General features: G+C 44.0%; 1 protein-coding gene across 2 annotated transcripts in view; it reads right to left on the bottom strand.

Annotated features, from left to right (window-relative positions):
* The window catches only part of LOC129206615 (alpha-2-macroglobulin-like), a 38,226-nt gene extending 12,946 nt beyond the window's left edge, over positions 1-25,280 (bottom strand). The window contains exons 1-21 of one of the 2 annotated variants that reach the window (XM_054826147.1): positions 25,021-25,280; positions 19,458-19,641; positions 18,430-18,586; positions 17,834-17,886; positions 17,116-17,136; positions 14,082-14,250; positions 12,098-12,182; positions 11,264-11,387; positions 10,783-10,897; positions 10,538-10,647; positions 9,492-9,653; positions 8,990-9,217; positions 7,291-7,354; positions 6,039-6,181; positions 5,526-5,675; positions 5,135-5,305; positions 4,333-4,432; positions 2,811-2,937; positions 2,296-2,524; positions 1,075-1,201; positions 350-471 (exon numbers count right to left, since the gene is read on the bottom strand). In XM_054826147.1, coding sequence (XP_054682122.1) covers positions 350-471; positions 1,075-1,201; positions 2,296-2,524; positions 2,811-2,937; positions 4,333-4,432; positions 5,135-5,305; positions 5,526-5,675; positions 6,039-6,181; positions 7,291-7,354; positions 8,990-9,217; positions 9,492-9,653; positions 10,538-10,647; positions 10,783-10,897; positions 11,264-11,387; positions 12,098-12,182; positions 14,082-14,250; positions 17,116-17,136; positions 17,834-17,886; positions 18,430-18,586; positions 19,458-19,641; positions 25,021-25,280 — 2,901 coding nt within the window. Of the gene's footprint in view, positions 1-349; positions 472-1,074; positions 1,202-2,295; positions 2,525-2,810; positions 2,938-4,332; positions 4,433-5,134; positions 5,306-5,525; positions 5,676-6,038; positions 6,182-7,290; positions 7,355-8,989; positions 9,218-9,491; positions 9,654-10,537; positions 10,648-10,782; positions 10,898-11,263; positions 11,388-12,097; positions 12,183-14,081; positions 14,251-17,115; positions 17,137-17,833; positions 17,887-18,429; positions 18,587-19,008; positions 19,118-19,457; positions 19,642-25,020 lie in introns of those variants that run through there. The other variant, XM_054826156.1, reaches the window with a different exon arrangement.

The raw sequence follows: 25,280 nt of genomic DNA, 5'->3' as shown, positions 1-25,280 counted from the left end.
TTACAGCCTATCCCTGTGATTTATTACAGGTAAAACCAAGGAGTTCTCATTTATCTCCCAGATGATGTGTCTGGGACAAACCTGTCATTATTGCCTGCCTTATTATTTCTATGTAATGTAATACCCTGCTTTTACTATTAGATGGTAACATTATGAGTAATGGGTTCTATTGGCCTGTGTGAGATTTATCAATACTGCTTTTATAAAAGTGTGCAGAATAAGAGTCACATGAGACATTATTGCTGCTATCATGGCTAAACCAGAACACTTTTATCATACAGCAAATGTTGCTGCAGAGCATGAAATTATTGTTACTTTTCTGTGCCAGCAAACTCAGCAGCCCACATACCTCCACCAGCAGCTGTCTGATGACCGTGTCCTTCCGTCCTTTCTCAGGGGTCTCCACGATGGCGTTCCCACAGGGCTGCTGGTTCTGCAGGGCCTCGGTGCTCACCGAGAACTCCACCTGCCCTGGAGGAAACAGGGGTCAGCCAGCCCTGCCGGGCAGAGCCAGGGAAACGTGGGGTTGTGTTTGTGCTGGGCAATCTCTGGTGCATTACAGAGAAGCTTTTCCAAGAGGACAATTAAACTTGAGACAGCGTTTTATCTTAATCCAGCTGAAGCCTTCCAGGCCACTTCCTTCATGATGGTCACCTGAGCAGGTGTTAGTCCATCAGCAAAGGAGAGTAGTGGAGGGACAGGTCTTGTAAATCAAACAGTCTTGTTCTGGGAGGCGTCAGAGAAAGCAAGCTTTGATTAAAATATTGCAGACCCAGCCACATTAAGCTAAGACATTCTCAGCTCCAGAACAGGAATGTCTGAGTGCTTTGCATGCATTAAGGGAATTTGTGATTTATATTCAAATGTTAAGAGAACAAAGGTTCATAAAATTTAAATAGTTTGTTTTGGACCTGGAAACTGCATCCCAGTGTAGTGTCTCAACCTCAGGGTTGGACTTCTCACTTCTGGCATACACAAGATCTTTCCAGATAGGTTTGGAGTCACCTAGCTCCTCACACCAAAGATCTGATGACATCCACAGATATCTGATCCCAGTATTTTCTTGACTCTTACCTAGAGATCTTGGTGTTACTGCCCAAGCCACAGTTTTCCTTTCATTCATGCAGATGCAGTAGGATTCTTCCTGCTTATCTGCTGGTGTAGCCAGGAAATGAGCAGATTCAGCCAGAGACATGCTCACCTGCAGTTGTACAGAGAGGTGTCATGAAGGTTGGAATTGCAGAGAAGCTGGGGTTGCTGGAGGCAGTGCACTACATGGAACTGGGTAGTGGAGCTGGTTATACTGTGGGAATGAGAACTTTATGGATATTGCAGAGCAAGAACTGGGTCATAAAGTGGGAAAAAACTGAGATGTGTACAATTGTAAGAGATTTGGGAGGTGGGTGTAGAGAACGGGATGTGTATCTTTGGAAAGGAATTTGATTCTGGGAAAATGGAGAGGATGGACCAGTCATGTGAGTGAAGGCAAAGCAATGATTACAAACTTAGTCATGAATTAAAGATCCCCCTCATGATTAGTTAGGTGAAGAGGTAAAACACTAGCAGCGGGAAAGCTAGTAAGGGAAAAGTGGAATAAGGAACCTGAAAGTAGCAAACAAAACAGGAAAGACAGGGACATAAATGACAGTGCATTGGAATGGCTGCATCAGTGCCCCTCCTTGTTTCAGCTTCATTCCTTTTTGAATAAAAATCCATATTTATAAAAAAACTGAGCAAAGGTAATTGAGATTTTGTTCGAATCACCTCCCAAATTCTCTCATCTTTTTTGTTGGTGAAAGAATGCAGATAAGAATAGTGAAGCGAATTAGCTCAGCTCAGTGTCTTAGGGGCAGATGCAATAAATCACAGGAAGTCTGCATATTCCAGCAAATCTGGCATGATACTTTGCAAGATGTTTATATGAGATGAGACTGAAGGCTGAACACAGATATCCACTCTGGTGAACCCGGAATTTCCATGTGGGTATGCAATGATGCTGTGGTCTATGGATAACTCAGGTTTCATATTTCTATAGCACAATGACATAAATCAGTGATGACAAGGTTGAGGGCCTCAGCAGTAGAGCTTTAAGTTACGAATCAAACACAGCTTTCAAAACTTTGTCAGAAAAATATATTTCCCCATCAATAAATACACCAAAAATTCCTACATATGTACATCTATGTGAAATCACAGTCAGACATCAGTCATCTGGCTTGGGAAACCATGTTATAAGTGGCCCACTGTAGCACTCCCTAAGCTGTCAGACTGAGCAAAGTTGTGAATGTGTCTTACCCTGATGCAGGCAGTCAGGTAGTTGAAAACGGTGGCTTTCAGCGTGAAGGACTCACCACGCACCACAGAGTAGGGCATGGTGAGCTCTACAAAGAAGGGCTGGAAGGCTCTGAGGGACACTGTTGGGGACAGGCCAAAGCCCGTGTCTGCCGAAGTGCAGAACGCGTTGGCTTTCCACTCGGTGATGGTGTCAGGGATGGTCACATCTAGATCAGCATTTCCCTCAGAGCTGGTGAGGGACAGAGAACAAGTTTTCATTTATATTCTAGTGACCATCTATGTTTTTCTCAACCTACTGAAAAACATCTGCTGACAGCAAACTCCTGACCATTGGGATATGGGCACTGGCTTTTGCATGTAGTCCCAAAGCATCCTATACTTAGTGACCTTGAAAAAATCCCTCTGTCTACTAGAAATACCTCCTCTCACTGAAATACTGATACTTCCATTGAGGCTTAAATATCTTCCAAGGTTTTTCCCCATTGACCACACTCTGCATTCCCATAAACACTTACTTCACTGAAACTATGTCCCAGATCCATGTCTCAGGGAAATACTTCCGGACGGTCTCCACAGGATTGCCAGCAGCCATATGATCCACTATTTCATACTCCAAATCTTCAAGCAGATTCAATGCAGAGACTAGCAAATTTGTTCAAGGACAGGAAGAAAGGAAAAGACATGTCAAACTCCATTCCAAATCAGGAGGATACTTTCATTCCAGGTAGCGGTTATTAGCTAAAATTTTAAAATTGAAAGAACAACTTTGAAACCTTGGCCACTGGAAACAAATGTATTTCTCTGTTGTTACCTCAATATTTCATTTTTCCTAATGTTGCTGCTCTTCTTACAGAGATGGGATGGAGTTGAGCATTATTCCAACTTGGCATTCCCCAACTGCCAGCAGATTCAGCAGATCCAAAACAGCCATGAGTGATGATGTTATTGAGGGTATTGCATTTCTATTGCAATACAGAGTCAAATGTGGAACTTACTGCCTCCAAATATTAGTTGCACATAGTTTATTAAAAAATAAGTATTAAAAAATACTTAGCCCTCCCCTCCTCCATCTAAGATTCTTTGGAGATGAATATGGGTCTTTACATCTCTGGCCACTAGCAAATAAATGCATTAGCTTTCTCACAGTGTTGCATAGTGTTGTGCCTCATCCATCAGCCTCAGAAGACTTTGTATCTTCTCAAAGGAGCTAGCTGTCTCAGGCCATGCTCTGGAGACAAATCCTGCATTTCAAAACCAAAGATCTGATCTTCTATGAATCGAAGGCTATCACCAGACCAAAAGGTATCATTTTTTAATAGGAGCTGAGATACTGCACCAGAAAAGACAGTGACTGGAAGTGATATAGGTAAGAGTGTTTTATATAGCCTTTCTAATCTCAGATCTAGTCAGAAAAAAAAGAAAAAAAATCATTATTCTATCTTCACAGTCACTGAAGCTGCAGAGGAGTGATGTGATCTATCCAGCCTCTTATAGTCATGTGAGTGGGAAAGCCGGGAACAGAACCAAATTTCTCAGCCTCCAGTGGTAAAATATCTGCCCACAGAATTTTACCACCTTCTCATTTATCTTGGCCCACTTTTGCCCTAGTTGTTCCTCTAGTTATTGCTAGAATGTGACTACCTAGAAGTAAAGACTCCTTTTTCAGATTTCCATAGCTGGACTCAGATATGATGGAAAAAAGCCACTACTTTGTGCTGGCACAGTCCGTCCAATGAAGGCAGACTGTCTCAGTGCCTGCAGGATCCCTGCTGTAGAGGCTGGCATGGGAGTCACCAGGCACACACAGTTCTAGCCAGGCACATCTGTCTCGCTGGGAAAGGCAGGCAGAGGTGATCAGTTTCATATTTCAGGATTGAGGCCAGAAGGGAGTGATTCTGAATTAGGTCAGTATTATCTGACAAGAGAATGTGGTCTTCATGGTGTCATTAATATTCAAAGAAGCAGAGGGAAGGAAAGAAGCAGGGTGGTAAATTTTAGGTAGTTGTGTGGGAGGTAAAATGAAGGACATATTCTTACTAGAACTACTGTAACTTCTTTCCATCATGTGTCCTGGGTAATGCTGGCAGATTTCAGGCTTATGGATCTTGCTGCTAGTGAAGACTTTTAAGCCCAATTCCTAGTAAAAAAAGAGAAAGAAGAGCAAAAAATATGCAAACACAATTTTGAAAAGAAACTAGTTTTAATACGTCAAGAATAGATGTACTTATGTCTAGTATCAATCAGAATAACAAAGGCTTGTATATAAGTGCCAGATAGACTGGTTCAACCCAGATGTTGAGGCTTTATCATGTTATACTCATCCTAAGGCTAAATCTTGGCATGATCAGATGGAAAGCTAAGGCCACAGAGGACATCTGCCTGAGTGAAAATGACATGTGTGAAAAGCATTAGATTGAGGTTACCCAAAAAGTTTCGTGCAGGACTCTCTAGATGTGTATAGGTGTGTTTGTGGATTATCAAAGTAACTGGCACTTTATTAAAGACTTATCTACACCAGGTAGAGAGAGAACATGCATGACTGAGGAAGGGGTTCTGATATTATGGTACCATGGGTCAGGTCTCAGGACTGTTTCCTGACTTGAGCCCATTCACAGGTATCTCTACTAGAAATGAGGAGACCCTTCAAAGTTTTAATGGTTCAGAGAAGCACTCAGGTACCAATGATGTGCTACATAGGTGCAAGTCCTGGGCCTGGTTATTGTCGTGCATACAAAATTATCAAGCTCAAAGCAAAGTTCACTGAAAAACCATGCAGGACAGGGAAGAAGAGGAAATTCCAAGAAGGAATAACAAATTAAAACAAGAGGCTGGAGCTTACTTTGATAATGTCATAGGCATCACCCTCACCATCAGGAGAAATGGGTATGTAGACAAATCCATTTAATAATATGTTGTCAAGCGACACACAAGGGTTTACATTGTCTTCTTCCAGGTAGTAGTCCTTGAAACTATAACCCCGGATTTCCTTCAGTGGGAGAAGATCGTACACCTGGGGAAATGCAAACAACCAGGGAAAGGTGTGGCAGGTCAGCAGCACTGGGACACAGACATTTCTTAACACTCCTTTGATAAAAGCCAGCTTCTAAAAAACAAGTGTGGTGAATGCAGCTATAAAAATACATGGCCCCATGTCCATAGTGGTGTTAATTATGGTTGAAGAATCGGTTCATGCTTATACTTGCTCATTACCAGAAATAACCAAGACTTACAGAGCTGGGAGACAGCTCATTTTCAGGCTTCATGAGGAGAACGCTCTTATCCACAGCACGGAGGGCACACAGGGACCTTGGTGAGGTATGGAGTTGCAGGCGAGTGTTGGAGGCAGGAAGACCTTCCTTGGGTACAAAACTCAGTCTGACCTGCAACCCCAAAAGGAAGTTAAAGCAACCACTTTTCCAGACGCAGTTATATGCTATAATATTGAAATACCTACCCTTGTGAACTGAGCTCTCCTAGTGCCTTGCAGCTCTTCTAATATATATTCAGCTTTGACCAATGTAATTAATAATGACCAATGATTCTTTTTCTTATTCTGCCTTGTTCCACTTTTTATAGTTATGGATTTATAGCTTATTCTGGAATTTTGGTTACTAATCTTCAGTCAACATCTGGTCAGACCATTTCACGAGCCCACTGTGAATTCTGCCTCCATTCTGGAACTGATAACTGAACTACTGGCCACAAGACAAACATGGCTTGCATAAACCCTGACTTATACTCACTTTATTGGGGAAGCAGCTTTCAACCTGGAAATCTGCTGAACTGGCGATGACTTCCCCATTGGGTGAAGTGGTATACACAAGCATCCGTGCCAGGGGAGCAATTGCTGCCTCAACAGGGAAGGTCAACTGAAATGTCCCATAAGCTAACAGAGAGAAAAAAGGCTAAGCAACATACAAGAAGTTCCAGTGTATGCATTTGCCTTCCCCAGGTAAAAAAGTCAAGATCACTCATGCCGAACATTTTTTGTTAGCAGGGGCAGGAATACCGATACATGACTGCAGTCTATGGCTGCTGCTGAAGACATTGCATTCAAACAGTGATCATGTAATAGCCAAATGAGATGAGTTTGGTGGGCCTCAACATGCCTTCTAGATTCTCCCCCGTTAATATTTAGCATAAATTCTTGATGTTCCCAACCCTTTCTTCCTCAAGCTCCAAGATGTTTTGCAGTCTACAAAAAATAGATGAGGCAAAGAACATAGAAATAAGGAACTGTTGTAATGGGGGGCCAGCAGTCAAGGTTGCAGAGTGGCTGAAAGAATAACTTTGCAAAATTACTTCTAAGCAAGAATTTAGCTGGAACACCAACCTATCACTCCAACTACAGTAGAAAGTGCCCCTCTATGTTGAAAGACTCTTCCTAGCTGGGCCTGATATTCATGTCACAATCTGGACAAAGGTGATAGAACATCTCATTATAAGCCACAGTGTTAGTTTAGTCACTACTAGTGAGTGATGCAGTGAGGATGCAGAACTTTCTATGAACATGTAGCACACAAAATCTTTTACTTCCATAAACTGTTTATACACACTGCAGTGCAACTCCTCCTCATACAGACCTCCAAAATGTCTCCCTGGTGTCATTGTTGAAAGACTTTTAAAGATGTATCATAGCCAGTCTCAGTTACTGAAATGTGTAATCCTTGGACATTTATATGAATAAAATTAAATGTTTTGGTTAGAATATAGGTATGTGTGGTTTTGCATGCTTGTAAGGGAGAAACGATAGCAAAAAAATGAAGGAAAGTGAGAGACAGAGAAAGAAAAGGAGACACGTTCTTCTTCCTGCTCACTGTACATGTGAGTCTAAAACTACTGGTAAGCATCCACAATCTGAATAGGGTAGAATGGTCAGCAGAATATGTTGGTTTGAGGAAGAACATTAAATGTTTGAATTGAAATAATTTCTCTACACCCCACCCTGCCCCAAAATAATCATCAGAGATGCTAAAAATGCGTAATTCTGCTCACCATCTCCAGGATTCACAGTCAGATCATAGGTGTCTGCTAATACAATGCCTCCCTTGGCCATCACCTGTGTGACAGAGAAACCTTCCTGTAATTGTTGCTACCAGTGTTGAAGTGAAGGAGAATGAAAGTTCGCTAGGTAGAGTGTGAGTTTGAATAGCACTGCCAACTGTGAGCAAAACCAAGAAGATACTAAGCAAGTGCCAGACTGGAATTTACTGTGTCTTTGGAAACAGAAATATTCACTTCCAGGAGGACCAATGTTTCCTCATTGGTCAGACCTGGCTCCCCTTTTGTACATATGGTATATATAGATCAGGTTCAAATGCACTTTGCCTCCGAGCACACATAAGTTTGAGGGTCATATGCACATATCTAACAATTTGGAACAGAGTGATGATCAAAAGTTCTCCTCACTCCGCTCTCAGTTGCATTGTGAAACAGTCTGGAGAAAAATTTGATCAGGATTAGTTTCATAACTCACACAGAGTTGGAATAGAAGAGCACAGGCTGTCAATAAGAAGGGCTTGAATAAGGTACCTGAAGTCAGGCAGTAAGCAACAGCCTGAATGCTAGCTGTGATATCCTCATTTCTGGAAAAAAGTTTCTTTTTTTCACAATCCAAATGCCTTATATACAATTATTTTTCATGTAAGATATCCATTCCATAGCATCATATTCTAATTTCAAAATGTGGGATCCACACCTATAAAAATGTAAGTTCCCTCATTATTTGGTTACCCACTGATCTTAAGACCAGCTTTCCCAGGCTACTGGGATAAACAGGAATCTTGTGCTTCATTTTATTGTTAGCAGTCTTGAAAATAAGCACATGGTCGTCTACCACAGGTTTCTATTAAATTTTTTGTAATCTCAGTCTAAACCCCTCTGATGTTCTGTGCAATCCATCAGAACAGGAGTGTCTGTTCCACTGATTTCTTCTAGCTCTCCAAAGCCACTCTCATCTCTTCTGCTAGTGTCACTAAATTGGAAAATCAGAAAAACAAATTTAGGGGGAAAGAAGTTCTATCTGAATATTCATCTGATTCTTCCTGTTCTCCCAAGCAAAACTGATAGATCATTTCGCAGTCACAATTGAATTAGTGTCTCTTCTCTGCCCTTCAAAATGAACCAATTCACAGTTCTCAATGCCAGCATGTTATAGCCTGTTCCAGTTACTATGGTATCCCAAACTTTCCATCATTGCCTGATATATGACCTAAGCTCTAAGCTTATTGGGCTTTTCTGGTGCTGTAGTTAGAGGTGTTGTTTTAATTTCAGTGGTCAGATGACTACCAAAGGACAAAACTGAGCAGGAGACTGCTTTCCTCCTCATCTTTCATCTTCTTGTTGTAGGATGGTGGTTTCTGAGCTGTGACCATATATGAACCAGAATTTGGAATGGGGGAAACTGGGAGTGGAGTAGTATGAAAGGAGAGTCTTGGGTGGCATCACCCAAGTCAATGCTCTCTTCATCAACATTTTTTCTGTCTTCTGTTCTTAATAAAACATGAACACCCTACCCATGTCTGCACACGGATGACAACATGAGAAGCGTTATGGAAATGTGTTTAAATCCCACTGCCACAGACCACAGGACTGACCATATAGCAGTGCTGTGGTTGCTCATCATGGAAAGAAGCTATATGTGCCACAGTGCTCTTTGTAGCCATCGATCAAAGTAAGCACAAATAATTCTTACCAAATAGTAAATGACAATTTTCTTCTGCTCTCCTATGGCCTCTGGTGTGAAGATATAGTGCACCTGGATCTCCGTGGGGGAGCCACAAGTTAATGTCTCGGGTTTTGGCTCAATTTTGAGGAAACTTTTACTCGGGGAGTAAAATCGACTTATTCTACGCATGGCGTGTTCATATGAAGGTGTGATCCAGTCGCTGTCATAACAGTTCAGTTCAGATTTATGATCAGCCTGATAAAGAAGAATAAAAAGTTCACAGCTGACCAAAACGAAGTAACAAGTCTCATGTAAGTCCACAGAAAAACTCTCGGTATGTTCTATATTTCCCACTCTTAGAAGAAGGTAGAGAACATGCACAGGAGACAGAGAAGAGAGGTGACCTGCCAAGAAACTTGCTTTATCTTCCAATTGGCATAAAGACTGATAACCCATGGATAGATATTTCCCCTGCTGATCAGAAAGACAGAGGCTTACCCAGTCCCTCTGCCCTGTCTCTGCCACTCACTCGGATTTCCAGGGAGGCTTGCGTGAAAGTGGTAGTATCTATGGAAAACCAGGATTGTCCCTGTTCATCTGTAGTGTAATTCCCTTTGTATTGGTCTCCATCCACAGAAATCATGATGGTTTCATTTGCGATTGGAGCATCAGTGCCATCTACCAGCTTCACCTAACAGAGCAAAACCAAACTTCAGGTTTTAGACTAGAAACAGAAAACAATTCCCAAGTCTTAAAGCCTCTTCCCCCTTTTCCTCCTTGCCAGGCAGGATGTTTCCTATGGAGAAGAATAAAAGACATGAATGTGAAAATGTGTGGGGTGAGTCCCAAGTTGTCTGAGGCAGCAACTGAGAAAATTCTCAGCAAAACAATCTGATCGGCCCAGGGAAATTATCTGTCAGAGCCCTAAGTTCCTCAGTAGGTTTTAATTCTCCTGCCCAGCTTCATATGGGACCTTCAGCACATATCATCTGCCTCTTGGTTCAGGAACTCTAAGTTCAGGCTTGTGCCTTGCCCCAGTCCTTGACTCAAGATTGGAAGTAGACCTGCACCCAGCTCTTTCTCCTGCTGTTCCCATATGGTTAACTGAACTTCCTTGGTTGACCTCAGCCCTGACTCATCACCTTACATTGTCTGGTGATCGCTGGACAGTATGAAACAGGTGGAACCTGTTACTGTCACCACCCCTGCTCTGCTCAGTCTGGTTGAGTACTGTGGGACTGTGCCCTTGTTGATGAGGTGACTACACCAACCTGTGTTGTGGTCACTCTTTGCGCCTGGATAATGTTCCCTTGTGCAATAGCCCACACTTGCTGCTCCCTGATGTTATTCTCATGTGTCAGAACAACAGGCCTTCTATTCTGTACTGGGCTGACTGCCAGGAGGCTCAGGACCGTGTGTCTGTTAGAGTGCCCCAACTGACAGTAATTCGTCTGCTTGTGCAAAGGCAGAGGAAAGTGGACCGTGTCATCTGGACACACTTATTCCATCTGATGGGATTGTGCACTTGTGAGTTTGCTATGACATTCATTGTCCAGGGTCTCAGAAGTTCCCTACCCTCCCAAAGAGTGGGATCCCTGGTCTGTACTGAGAGTCCAGCAAGTCAAAGCTGATTTTGCTCATGATGGCTGTGATTCCACAGGAGCCTGTTCCAGTCATCTCTATTCCTGAGAGAGAGCACAGTAAAGAGGGATTATTAATGAATGGCAGCATTTTTATACATGTCACTCCATTTTCCTCATCTTTGCCAGGCCCTCCTGTTATGGCCTGCCATCACTTTGCCATCTCCAAGTGATACATACCTGTGCCATCTTCTGTGATCTTGCCTTGTACGTCAATGCTCATCTCATAACCCCTGCGCTGGAGCTGAAACATCTTGGTCCTTACTACACTAGAAACACACCCACGAGCGTCTGCCTAAGCAGGGAATTAGAGAGAAAATTGGAATTCTGTGAACGAATTTGGTGCCTTGTGGGACAGGAATAGATACCCCAAACCCAACACGCTTAACTTCTGTCACAAACCCCCAGTCTTATGTTCTAGGGTTGTCTCCAAAGCCAGAACTTGTTTACAGCCTGTTTCCCAGTGTTTCATCCACACATTTTCTGTGTTCTGTGAGGTACTTGATGCTCATTACTTCCTCTGAGAACATCTGCTTTTCCCCGGACAGAGTGCTATCTCTGAAGTCCTACTGTCTCCCAACAGTCACAGATTTGGCCTCCTTTAGACAACATTGCCCATTACCCATAAGAAAGACCTCTACCTTTTAATCTTGGGACTCACCTGCCTAGTGAATTCTTCACACACAGCTTCTGCTTCTTTTCCGTAACAATTTGAAGCAGAGTGGGAAAATTTCCGGCACACCTGGACATTCACCAAACCAGGAACAGGTTTCCCATAGGTGTACCTATGGTCATAAAGTGTTAAAAAATATATTAGATGATGAGACAATTGGAGAGCCACACTCAGACACATCTCCTTAAGGACCTCTGTGGATGAATTTCTAATATTTCTTCTTAAAAGATGAACAATCTGATATTTTAATGATTCTAGTGATGACATTTCCATCATTTCCATGGTGAGATTCTTCCATCATCCATTAGAACCTGTTCTAGGTGAGAGATCTCTGCAGGAATGCAGTAAAAGACTGCAGAAAATTATTTCAGCCAGGCATATCCTTGTATCACAAACTCCTGAGGGTTCAATGAAGAAGTAAAAAGGCAACCAGGGGCTCAGGAGGAGTGTTTTATGATTTAAAAATGAGAACACTAAGTTTGCACCACCTGTTTAAGTCATGTCTGATCTGACATCTCTCAGTATCTGAGGGTTCAGGATTGGCAGAGAAGCTCTAACTGAAAAAACATAAAGACAGAAAATGTACAGTAAACTGGGAGGAGACAGTTGCAGATTGGTTTGGCATCATGTTTTAAGGAACATAGAGAAGACCCTTCACTTTGACTGTTCAGGTCATGTAGCAGGCTCAGGTTTGATAGGGTGGAAAAAGCCTGCACTAGATATCTGGGAAAAGTATGAAAAGCCTTGCTCTTCTTTTGGTCCTCAGCAGAAAGGAGGAGCAAAGGATGAGTGGGAGGGATTTATTCCAGCTCTGTGACTCACAGACCGCAGACGGACACTGGAAGTTCCATGTCCTTAATAGTGATCATCTTGGGCAGCTTCACCAGGACTTCGTACTTGGGCAGCACTAGATGGGAGAGAGAAAGTCTGATATGAGGAAAGTGGAAGAGAGCTGTGTACTACACAGCAACCCAAACACAGAGATGGGATCATCTTAATATAAACCATTACCTCTTGGTGGTCTGCAGTACCCCTTCCCTAGGTTTTCTCAGTCTTCACCACCATTTTGGGTTTAAAGTAAATTTAAGGAAGATTGTAGCCCTTACCTTCCCTCATTTGCAGCACACGTGATCAAGTGATCCCATTGGCACCAGACAGCTGTGCAGATCCCTTGCATATGACCCTTCAGAAGGATACACTAGCCCTGTGTGTTGTGTTCGATGTTTCATAATACATAATTTGCAACTAAGACTTGGAGTAGTGCATTCACCACCTATGTCATTTACCATATTGAAACAGCTCGAATCATTAATTCTCTCTGTCTGTTTCTTAATGTTCTGGAGATCCCAAACTGCTATTGGGGTCACTAATATGTGGCGTCTGAAACTGTCCTGCGTGTCAGACAGTCCTAGGGAATCTAGCCACAGACTCTCAGGTCTATATTTTCAAGTGGATGAAGAAGGAACAAGGCCTGTTATAAAAGGTGGCAAGTAAAAGGCATATTTTGCTCCTGAGTATTAAGTTACATCCCTCTTCCCATATTGCATCCTGCAACCCTAAGCCCTCAACTACTTAAGCCCAGGACTGGACTGAAGCGTGTAATGGCCTGCTTCCAGGCTGTGCACCTGAGGTTTTTTTCACAGTTCAAGGAAATCAGAGCAAGGAGAGTGGACACCCAGACCCAGGAACTGGTTTGCAACCCTGGATTATACAGTTAAGACATAAATTTGCCTCTAGGATGGGAGGGAAAGCTCAATGTTCCAACACCAGGGCACATTTCCTCAAAAGGCTGCAAGAGAATTAGTAATGGGGAGATTCACGGGAATAAGACTGAAAAACAAATTTAGTGTGAGGCTAAGGGACGCACATCTTTGATTTTGGGGAGGGTTCAGAATGATCTTTGTGGGAGGAGGCACAGCCCACCTATCACCATGGCAGGGTGAAGCCTATAAACTGGTTTCTGTTCAAATTATTCACCATGTTCAGAGCAGTCACCATGCCTGACTTTGAGCCAAATAAGCCAGCTCCCATGGACTCCAGTGGCAATTTTCTTTGGGTCTGCACCCTGCATGTTCCAGAAACAGCAGGTTCTGAGAAATGCACTGGGTCAATTGAGCTTCATGTACAGCTTGGGGGAGCCCAGGAGTGTGGAGCACAGCCCAAGGAGCCTCCTCAAATGTACACAGCCTAGCCAGAGTACACATCTACAAACACCTCAGAAGTTTTATTACACCTAGAGTTAGACTGCTCCCTGGGGCAGCATATTTCTCCTTACTTGGTCTCTACTACTGGACTGTTTGCATCTGCTTGTAACATTTGTGTTCTTCAAACTGAAGTTTTCTACCAAACATATTTTCTAAGCTTTTGCAGAAATGCGGAAGAGGAAAAAAAGTCAGGACTACTAGTGGAGAAATGGAACTGATGCAGATGAGAGAGGCAAAACAGGGTCACCAAAATATTGTCATCTCTTACTCTGTGATCTAGTGCTGCTTACAACAAGCTGCTGGACTGAAAAGTGACTAAACCAAAGTCAGCTGAAATTGGTCCCACAAGCCACGCACAGGAAGCCTGTCAGACCCTGTACTCCGAAGAGCACTGTGAGTGAATACAAGCTCAGGCAGGTTGTAGAGATGTTGTAAAGTTAGCAATCACCTCTGATACTCAGCACCTTCTGGATTGGACCCTCTGAACCCCATTGCCTATGTATTCAGTCCCTCCTTTCTCCCTCAGGAAACCCCAAATCAAGAGGTCACAGTAAAACGCATTGCTGTCAGCCCCACTTACAGCCCATACCTCCTCTCCTTACCGTATTCCTCCACACTGAAGGAGCGCTCCACATGGGACGAGAAGCTCTTCTGCACAACAATTTTGTAGGAGCCTTGGATGGGGTCTGATGAGAGGGGGAAGGAGAGCTGCTTAAGGCCGGTCTTTAGTTCCACCCCTTGCCATTGGTACACACGGTTCCTCTGGGGATCCTGCCGGTGACGATAACTCAAGGTCACAAGACAGTACAGGAGGCTTCCAGGGACACAGCAGTGGAGTGCCCAGTATATATACATCCTGGCTGGGAAATGCCTAGCTGTAATTTTTCAATAATCTGTGAGGATGTGTGAGCACTTACTTGTCAGTTCTGCATAACTAGCATACGAGAAAGTTTTTTAACCCTGGAGGTCCTGTGTTTTCTCCCCCTCAGCTCTACTTGCATGCTTGTGAAGGATCAGGCCAGGAAGGTGGGAAGGACAGACTGGGACAAGGTAACAAGACTAAGAGATGGATAGCAGGAGTAAGTGGAGCACAGGGAGAAAGGAGGGAAGTTTCAGTCTCCTTCACTTGCTATACGGCCTGCTAAATTTTTTTTTCATGCCTGGAGTAGAGACTGAGTATCAGTACATGATCTGCTGAGGAATGAGACACCTGATCTATCTATGGGACTGAGAAATGTACATGTGTAAGAGTCCAAAGCTTGTGGTGGGTTGGGCGTGTGGGGACAGGAACAGAGGACAGTATATCCCACATATGTGCATCCAGCTGAGAGCTCTCCCTTCTTCTCTCTCTCCCTCCTAATGCCGGAGCTGAAATCTCATCACTACCACAGCTGAGTATTGCTCACTATGAACTGTGTCAATGGACTGTGCTCCAAATTCATCAGCTTAGCCCCAGATTTCTTGTAGAGGTCACTGAACCCATGCAGTGGTGCTGTGTGGTTTGATGCACCCTTTGCAGGCTCCTCAGCAGGATGGTTAGTGTTTACAGTCTTTCATTTTCTGCCTGCTCTTTGCATTGTACCTTGGCTGTCACCAAGAGTCTATTTACTCTAGATAGGTATGTGACTCAAGGTATGTGACTGTGTGCATTTACTTCACTGAGATTTTATCTCAGGGCTTAGGGAAAAGGGGATGTGAATGACATCCCCCAGTTGGAGGTTACTGGTCAGGGGGCAGAAAAGAGGGCCTTCTTCCCAAGAAGCACCCCAGGAGGAAGGCACAGTCAGTAAAATGCATCCCATGACACTGACCAAATCTTCATCATCACATTTCAACCCTGCTGAAAAGCTTACCACTTATTGTGAGGGACACCACTGGGCTTCCTTGGAAGAGAAATTCAAGAAAATGTTTACAGCTGGGATTGTGAACTTGTTGCCATTTCTGTGATGTATTTATAGGGACGGCCTGAAAGTCAGTTTGTTTGTTTTTCCTCAGAAAGGGTTTTTTTTTTAAATGGCAGGAGCAATAGGTCAGGGTAATAGTTCAGAAATAACAGACTCATACCAACTTCTGCCTTTGTGGCTGACTACCATCAATTAGTGACATTAAGAGTGTGGACTGATGAACTTTTATTTCCTTAGCACTGATGACTTTAAGGTGTCATCTTTCTTCACTCCTGCCACCCTTTCCTTTGGGCCAGTCCGAATTTCATGCAAGTGTGTGGTAAACTGCACTGGTAGATCTGATATGGCTGAAAAAAATACCCTAGAGAAAAATGGTGAATTTGCTGCCAGATGAGTTTCCCACTCTACTATACTGCTTCACAGACATCTGTGAAAGCCAAAGAAAGGGCAGTGCTGGACTGAGAAGGAGCATTGAGGAAGGGAGAGGTGATGGTGGGGATGGAGGACAAGGCCTACATAAGCTGGCTTAAACAGCATGGACAAGCACCATGCCTCACAGGCTGGAGCTGAAAATACTGGATGGCCTTCCTAGCATTTTAAAATTGAAGCCTTTAATGGTACTGACACACAAAAAAAGGTTATGAAATTATTCAACTTGTTAGGCAAAGGCATATAGGATTTATTTCTTCTTGCTCTTTTCATGAAAATTCCTGTACTCAGTCAAGTGTCATCTCATTGAAAGGGAAGGGACCTGTTCTACAACCCCATGGGAGAGCCTCAGCAGAAGGTTGTTCTGAGATGTTCTCCTCCACCTGCTATCCCACACCACACACACTCTTACTCTTCTTTATCCAAATATTCACAGATACTCATCAGAGGCCCACCAGCTCTGCAGCTCTGTTCTCAAGTTTGCTGAGGGGAAGACAGTGACAGCACTCTGACAGGAGGGTAAAAAAGGGGAGCATAGCCTGTTTCTGGCCCACCTTCTGCCTCCCCTGTTGTGACAACATCCCCAGCTCTAGAGAGTGACAGTGGAGAATGGAGACAGCAACTCCAAGCAGCAAGGAGCAACAACAGGACTGACTACACAGGATCCATAATCATGCAAACCAAGTTAAGATTTGTGCACACTAATTTCAGCACTGTTTGTGCTGCTATCATGGCTTCTGGGTCCTTCCCATCAGTTTTCCACTGGAATATGTTCCAGATAACAATTGCAAATTCTGGTTTCTCAGCTGAAAAAGGTGAGTACTTGACTCGTTGGCAGAAACGTCCTTCCTATTAACTTCTGTCTGTCACTGAAGTTCAACCGTTAAAAACCAGACAAAAAGGGCGTGCTTGGGAAGATAGAGGATGTCTACTTACATAACTTTGTTTATTTAGTTTCATTAGTTTATTTAACGTAGTTCTGTGCTTTCCACCACACTTGGCAGACAAAAAATCTTAGTTCTGTTTGGGAATAGGAATAAGCCATTCTGATATGACCTCTAGGCAAGTATAATTCTGTTCACAGCATGGCTTGCACTGATTAATTATCCCCATTCCCCAATCAAAGAACAATTGTCAGAACTTATTTTGATGCCCAACTACTCAGCCTACTTTTACACAAAGGAAAAAGGTCATGTGCCCATGTTTTTTCACTTGCACCTCAGCCTGAAAACACCACTGCTGGAGACCACTATCTCTGTGCCTGCACATTCTGCTGAAATAAGAGATGTGGTTATATACTCACCTGAACATACACAAATGGAAACTGTGGGGAGAGAACAAAGGAAAAACAGCATTACAAATATTAGTCACATACGGATGGAAGTAATTTCCAGATTTGGACTGAAGGGCAGAAGAACAACCTTCTAAGAAGTTCTTTGGGTTCTTCCTTTTCTGTACTTGCTCTGTTTCGTTAGTTCTTGATGGTTAAGGGAATCTCTTCTAAAATATTTTAGAGCCCCAACTTTTTGCCTTACCATAGTATGAAAATGTGATGAAGTAATACTTTTCAAAGAACTTGTCTGCATGAGGAACTGATTGCCAAATAAGCTGAAAGGTGAACTTACACCCCTGACCAGTTCCTTAAAACCAAGTCCTTGTCATGCTGTTCTCTCCGCCTCTAAGCATGTGGTTGCACCCACTGCCAGAAGCATCTGCACATCTGTCACTTTCAAGGGAAACTTGTCCCACACATTTTTTTCAGTAATGAGATCCCTGTCTACACGCTTAGCCACATACATTCCTTTGCAAATCTGGTTTTAAATACCTATATCCCTTTGAAAAAGGGGATATGTTTCTCAGTCAATAGAGACAGGTGGAGCGTGTCAGGGCAGGATATGGAATGGGTCAAGGATGGTGTAAGAAAGGATCATATGTTTTAAACACAGTCTTCAGTGGTTCTGGATGATGGCGTTAATTGGGAATTAAGCCTCCTGGTTAACAACAAAGAATTATGGCTCTACCTTCTCATTCAGTGGGTAGAAGTCTTTGTCCAGAGAGACGATCCGAAACAGAACTGAAGGGTGTAACGGAAAAAAAAGGAAATTCCACTGTTAAATTTGTAGCCATTACCAGGAAGTGTCAGTGTTTCAATAATTTATAACTCAGATTCATTCCACGGATCAACAGGCTCTGAACTGAGATCTCATAAGTTATGGAAGCAATTACTTCAGGCTCTTTCTTTTGCAGATGGTGAGAGGCAGATAGATTTAGAAGGATAATCAGGTCTTGGCTGAACTGAATTGTCCCTGGGGAATGCCAGTCCTGCTTTGTTGATTCAGGTGTAGCCAGGGGAGACTATGCTTTGAAGTCATACTAGATTTGTGCCTCTAGTTGATTAGAATGAATCTGAGCTGAGATGCTGTGCCTGGAGGATGGAGAATAGGAATGATGAAGGTACCACATGCCCTAGATCTCAGCTGACAGAAACAAGATTTATTGAGCACTTTAACTCCCCACATGAAGAAGTCCGAAAACTTTAATAAAAGTATGGGGCCTCTGGAGAATGAAGCCCGTAAGACTCTGCTGTCAGATTCAACACCAACCCAATTCCCTGTACCTGTCTGTCCAGGCTTGTAGATGGGTTTGTCTGTCTGGACGAAGACCAAGCTCTCAGAATTCTGGACCAGTACTGACTTGCGGCTTCTGAACTGCAGTGTCACTCCCTTCACCATCACAGTGAGAAAAGCCACTGATGTGCTATTGGATTTTGGAAGCTAAGGAAAATTAAGATGATAACAGCTTTACTGATTCACCCCATTGCACTAAGCCTTTGAAAGACAGACTATTAGCTAGATCCAGAAGTTCCCTAAAGGGACACCAAAGACTCAGTGCTGGAAGCAAGAGAAAAACATGATTTTCTGATATGAACTTGGAGGGCTTGTCTCCTCTATGTCAAGAAAATCTTTTCTTTCCTTCAAAAATTGTCACAATGATAGATTTTCTCCATTTCCTTGAGTTTTCTCCATGTTGCTTCTTCCTCTCCTTCCAATACTGGAAGCCTTTTCCCTTCCTTCATTTATGTACTTTCCTTAGAGAAATATTGAATCTGATCTTGTTCCATCCTATGATTTATAAAAATGGAAATCAACCCAGATTCATTATTTATGGGGTGGGACCAGTTGTTTACATTACTCACCAACCAGCTTTCTGCAGGAAACAATCGTGTATAAGCTCCAGGAGACAAATGCCCTCATGGACCTCACAGTCTTTAACCATTCCCCAGCTTCTACAGTTCTCATTCCATTTCACTATGTTTCCTCTGAGGCTTACACAGATCAAACAAACATGGGATATGTTCTGTCAGTCAAAGTTCTAGGATGAAGGATCTCAAAAGAGTTCTCTAAGCCTTACATGCAGAGAAATATCATGTGGGATACAGAATTTGATAACAGTGGAAAATTATTCCTCATAAGGCTACCTCAGTCAATTTTCCACATCAAAATCATTTGTGGGGTTGTTTTTGGCTTGGCTTGGCTTAGAAGTCTCTGATTGCAATGTGCCTTATTTCTCATTTCTAGATAGTTTAGACCTACTACACCACATCAATAAACACAAGGGATCAGGCAAAAGGGAGGAGATACTCACAGAGAAAGGGATGCAGGTGAACACATCCTTCTCCGACACCACATCGTCAATCAGGCTCCTGTTTTCCCTTTCATACTCAAGTGTGGCACTCAGCGTCACAGACTCATTCAGGTTGGTCAGCTGAACACAGACTTTCTCAGGAGAATCAGTGTGTATCAGAAAGGGCAATAGCACCATATACTGCCTAGGAACAAGGGGTAAGCAAGAATCAGAAGGATCAGAAGTGTGAAACAGTTTTAAGGAAACAGTATTGAGTGAAAGGAAATTAACAAATCAGCATGCCTAATCCATTACTACTCCTGTGAATTACAGTGCATATACACATGAGCATTCATTTTATTTTGGGTTTATACATATTAAACTTCCTAACTAATTAGCCTAAAAGCAGGAAAATGCTTGCAGTGGAAGGAACAATTTCTATGCTAATAGAGAGTCCTTTACAAAGGGTGTTTTGTTTGGCTTCACAGCAGGGAGTTAAGGACAGTGTGAAAGGTTCCAGGCTGTTAACTGATTTTTGTATATCTCACAATCTCCCATTGAAACTCAAAGGCATTAGCTAAAAAAGGTTGAAAATTCAGCAGTTTCAGGGTTGAAAAAACCACCCACTTCTCTGGCTGCTCCTGTCTTTGCCTATCCAGGTTTCCAAATCCTTCTCATGCTGAGCAAAAATGTGAGTGCTTGCAGTTTGGGACATTATTAAGATGAGCACACAAAAGATTTCAGAGAGTAGTGGTTTATTGCAACACAAGTGTACTTCCATCTTCAAAGAGCTTTTGACAAAGGTCCTTCACAAAAGACCTTTAAACTAAGCTACCATCCAATAAAAGGGATGATTTTACTGATTTTTTTTACTAATAAATCAAATTATTAATTCTGACCTGGATTAATTGGTGAAAATCTCCAGAGTCTGTGTTGGGACCCCTGTTGTTCAGTACACTTCTAAATGGTCTGGGAAGTACAATTTTCTGATAATTGTCCAGGGTAAGAAAATACCTAAAACTGACTTACATATTATTTTTGTCATATGATGGGACTGTGTAGCAAAAATGGCAAATGAACTGTTCGTAAAGGGAAAATAATCAATAGAGGAAGAAAAAAATCACCCCAGCAGTTATCGTGTGTATGCTGTATCACTAAGTGGGCTATTGCCACTCAGACATGAACGCTGTTGATCATTCTTGGAAAATTCTCATTCAGTGATAAGTAACAAATGGAGTGTAGGGGAGTGTTCAAAAAGGAACAGAGGACAAATCAGAACACATCATTTTGCGATTGTATAATTGCAAAGTACTTTCACATCTCATATACGGCGTGCTGGTTTGCTCCCATTAAAAAAAAAAGGATTTAGCAGAAAAAAATTCAGTGAAAGATAGCAGAGAAGATCTGAAATCTGGAACGATTTCCATAGGAGGAGACACTACATAGATTAGGACTCTTCAGCCTGGAAAAAGGCATGACAGAAAGCTATAAAGTCATGATGTGCAACAAAAGAAAGCACGGTTTGTTCATCACCTGTGACGATGCGTGTACTAAACACCACCAGGTGAAAATATTAAGCATCTGGCTTACTAAAACCAGAAGGAAGCAGAAACTTTGTCACTAATGTACAGAATTAAACTGAGGAACTTAATACTACCAGATGCTGTAAAGTCTAAATGTTCAATTCTGGCACAACCACAGCTTGTGGCTCTTGAGCCTTCTGGTGCTCTCTAGCAGTCCAAGCAGGGCACATACACCCAGGCTGCGGCAGGTGATAGACATCAGCCGACCATCCTTCCCTGGGTCAGGAACACAAGGAGCAAGCAGGTACTACTGAGTTGGATAATTAGGACCTTACCTGCATGTCCAGCCAAGTGCAGGCCCTTAAAAGAAGCTGTCACTCCCCACTTGCCATTAACTCTCCAAGGCATACGGTATCTGCCCTATGGTGCCAGCTGCATAAAATTTGGTATGAGGCTCATAGGGGCAAGAAGATCAGCTACTCCTGACATGAAGGTTATAAAAAATGTCCTGGGTAAATTCATTACTCAGAAATGGCTAGAAAACATAGCAGCACAGGTGTAATCCCTGCCACAATAAGACCTCGAACCTCTGATAGAAGCTCCATAAGGCTAAAGCAGATGGGAAACCCCTTTCCACAGTACTTGCTTTGCTCCTCTACTCTGTCCCTCAGCACCTATGACTGGCTGCCAACACAGACAGAATACAGAGCTAATGTAGTCCTCTGGTCTGATATTGGACCATTTTTATGGACCTAGTATTCCTTTTTCCCTGTGCCCATTCAAGCTATCTAGATGCAGCAGCTGGAGGTTCTGGTGGCAATTCAGTCTACAGGGTATGCATAGGAGGAAACCTGTGGTTAGGACTGCTCATGCTACTCCTCTGCTGGGGAAGCCTAATGTGCACCTTGCCAGATGGTGCCAGCCCTGTGGCTCTCCCAGATAGCTGGGCCTGTCTAGAGCTACATTATTGCCTGGGCTCTGAGGTTTTGGGAAGTCCTAAAGCCACTGTGAAGGCAGTGGGACCCAGGCAATACCTCCATTTCCTTCACCACCAGGCAAGGGGACAAACTGTGGTGAGGAGCCAGGTGGTAACTCTGGCCAGTCTGTGCTGCTGCAGAAGCAGTGAAAGGAGGGAGCTCCAGCCACTTGGGGACTCACTTGCAGCTTGTGACTATCTACTTGCTCCAGCGCTCCCCTTCCTCCACAGCCCTCTCACCACAGCTTCACACGGTGCCTGCTTCCCCTAATCTCATTGCCCCTGCCCCCTGGCACTGGCACTGGCAATCTGACTGTAACGTCCAGTCTGCCAAAGGGACAGCGTGACCTAGTTTGTGGGGAATTTGGCCTCATTCCTCTTCCTGTTCACTGTTCTGCTGAAATTTTGGCCAATGCCAGAACTTTCCCCTACGCCGACTTCCCTGCCCTTGAAACAAGGATATGAAATACACTGTTTATAGACCTCCCTTTAGCTGTTTTGGGATGTGTTGGTGAAAAGAGCTAGATGAATTAAAGTACTATGGGAGCTTTAAATAGCTTGGGTCACAAAGTCCATGTATAGACATTCCAGGACAAAAAGCATCAGGGCTGCCAAAAGAGATCTCAGCAGCCTCCCTGCATGCAGCGAACTGTTCTGACAACAGAGGCAGTGATCCTGTCAGAAGGAGGCATCAAGGAGGGACAGGAGACCCTACAGAAAGTGGCTGAGGCAAAAATGATGAGTTTGTCTCTATAGAGAAAGTAATACTCTAGCTTACGATGGACTAACTTCTGTGTATTGACTCTCAGCTGCTTCTTAGAACAAACACCCAACCAAAGAAGCTAGTGAATTTCATCAGCTCCATCAGTCCAAATCCACACCTGCCATTCACATGCCATCATGACATTGCATTTCTGACTATATGCAGTATATTCTCAAGCATGTACACTGCACTGTAAAACAACTTGCATGCACAGCCACATACCAGAACAGGAGAACAATACCTCCTGTTGAATTCATAGAATCATAAACTGGTTTGGGTTGGAAGGGACCTCAAAGATCATCTAGTTCCAACACCCCCTGCCACGGGCAGGGACACCCTCCACCAGACCACATTGCCCAAAGCCTCATCCAGCCTGGTCTTAAAAACTTCCAGGGAGGGGGCATCCACAACCTCTCTGGGCAACCTGTGCCAGTGTCTCAACAACCTCACAGTAAAGAATTTTTTCCTTATATTTAATCTAAATCTACCCTCCTTCAGTTTAAAATCATTACCCCTTGTCCTATCACTGCATGCCCTTGTAGATAGTCCCTCTCCAATTCTTCCAGAACAAACCCAGAGCAAAAAAAATACAAATATCTTGCTGCCAGTATGTTACAGAATCATAAAACTTTTGGTAGGAAGGGACCTCTGGATGACTCAAGTCTAACTTCTCTCTTGGAACAGGACTGTTGGCAAAAGACTCCATAGATGGAGTTTCCACCATTTAGCTGGTTCACCCATTCCAGTGCTTTACTAACCTGGTGAATAAGGTTTTTTTTTGTAATATCCAGTCTGAACGCTAATTGTGTCTCCTGTGCAGCTGGCCAGATATAACAGAACTGAAACAGAAATAGCAGCAACTGGTGCTGCTCTTGAGCTGGGCACAGGAAGCAAGGTTTGGTTGGAAGCTTCATTTTGTCTTCAGTTCAAGGGTGCCTTCCCTTCTGTGTTGTACACAGCATCTGATTTACCCTGCAGCACTTAAAACAGAACTACTACCATCCCACTGACCTAGCAATTTGCTGCTCATACTCCACTGCCTCCTTACTGGGCTCCTGTCTTCATTCTGTGGATCTCAGCTACGCCTCTCTCTCTCCACCACTTCTCTCAGCCCTTCCTCCTTCTCCTCTCCCAAAATGGTGCTCAGGTCAGGGACAAAGAGCAGTATATTGCTCTCAGGAGGAGAGGACTGAGCAGTACGGATTCATTCCCTTTCCCCCTGATCCTAGGCAGGGATACCATCAGATTGCTGTGGGGAAATCAGAGAGCTCAGCCTGACCCTGGAGCAGACTCAACTGGCTGATCTACCCCAGAAGCACCCAAACAGGGCAGATGAATGAGGGGTTGATGGTACAGTGTGAGTCAAAGATCCTTTGGCCTGAGCCGGTCATCACTTCACCTCTGACCACACAGTAAGTGGCAGCAGTAGCACTGCATCTTCTGCTGCAGCTGCTAGCACTGCTGTGGTGCTTGTGGGCATGAAATCTCTGCAGTAGGCATTACGAGACCTGCGCTGGTGAGAACTGTGCCTCTGCCAGCACAGCAAGAGTGTGACAGCAGCCGGGGTCTGAAGAGGGTTCTTGCTCCCGTCCAGACTAGAGGCTCCAGAGCAACCCTCTCTGGTAGGTGAGGCTGGGGTGGGGATGCCAGCCTCCCCCCTGCCATTGCAGGCTGCCCCTCTCCTCGGGGCCCTCAGCAGAGAGGGCCGCTGCAGCCATGCTGCTGGTCTGCAGAGCCCTGGGGTGGATGCCCCAGGGGAGGGTGCCAGCGCCAGGCTGCGTGCCAGAGGAAGAGAATCTAGGTCACAAATCCTCTTTGGGAACAAGTACATCTGATGCTGCCAAGGGAAACAAACTGGCTTGAAAGAAACAGGAGAAAGGGGAGCAAACCAGTTTGAAAGCAACAGGAGAATGAGGAGAAATAGCTCAGTGATTGAAACAAGGATACTACAGGAAAGGTAAGTACCTGGATTCTGGCACCATGACCACAAAACCCCAGGCACCTGAAGTTTTCTAGGCAGGAATATACTTAGGCAAAGATGTGAAGATGTAGGGCTGGACTAGCAGGCAGCTGCAGGGCAGGAGTATGGGCACTAGCAGAGCTGGAGTGGGTCCCAGGGCTGGACAACAAGGGCATTACAGGTTGGGAGTGGGGCGCACTGGCAGAGCTGTGCAGGAATCTCAGGGCTTCGCTAGTAGTGGGATGTGGGGCAGGAGTGTAAGAAACTGGCACAGCTGTTTGACAGAAAGGAAGAAAACTGAAGGAAAAAAGGAGCACTAAGTCCTCCCCCCCCCAACCCCCTCCTCCACATGTGTAGCTTACGGCTCTATGGTGGGTGAGGTGTCTCCAGGAAGGACGAAGAGGAGAAGGAGGAAGATGTTTGGTTTGCTGAGCAGCCCGTCCTTCCCCATGGTGCGGAACAGGTTGTGGTGAGTCAAGCAGACACCCAGTCTGGTCCAGTGCTGCTGTTTTGCTGCACCTTGTAATTCCCCTCCACTCTCTGCTGGGTCAGCCTTTTTATAACTGCTCTCTGCAAACAGCCCAGGGGCTGGAGGAGATAAGGGCTGGGGGCCAGGACCCAT

The sequence above is a fragment of the Grus americana genome, chromosome 1 (assembly GCF_028858705.1).
Source record: "Grus americana isolate bGruAme1 chromosome 1, bGruAme1.mat, whole genome shotgun sequence".
Classification (NCBI taxonomy): domain Eukaryota; kingdom Metazoa; phylum Chordata; class Aves; order Gruiformes; family Gruidae; genus Grus; species Grus americana.
Note: the sequence above shows the minus strand (reverse complement) of the source record. Positions and strands in the feature narration are given on the sequence as shown.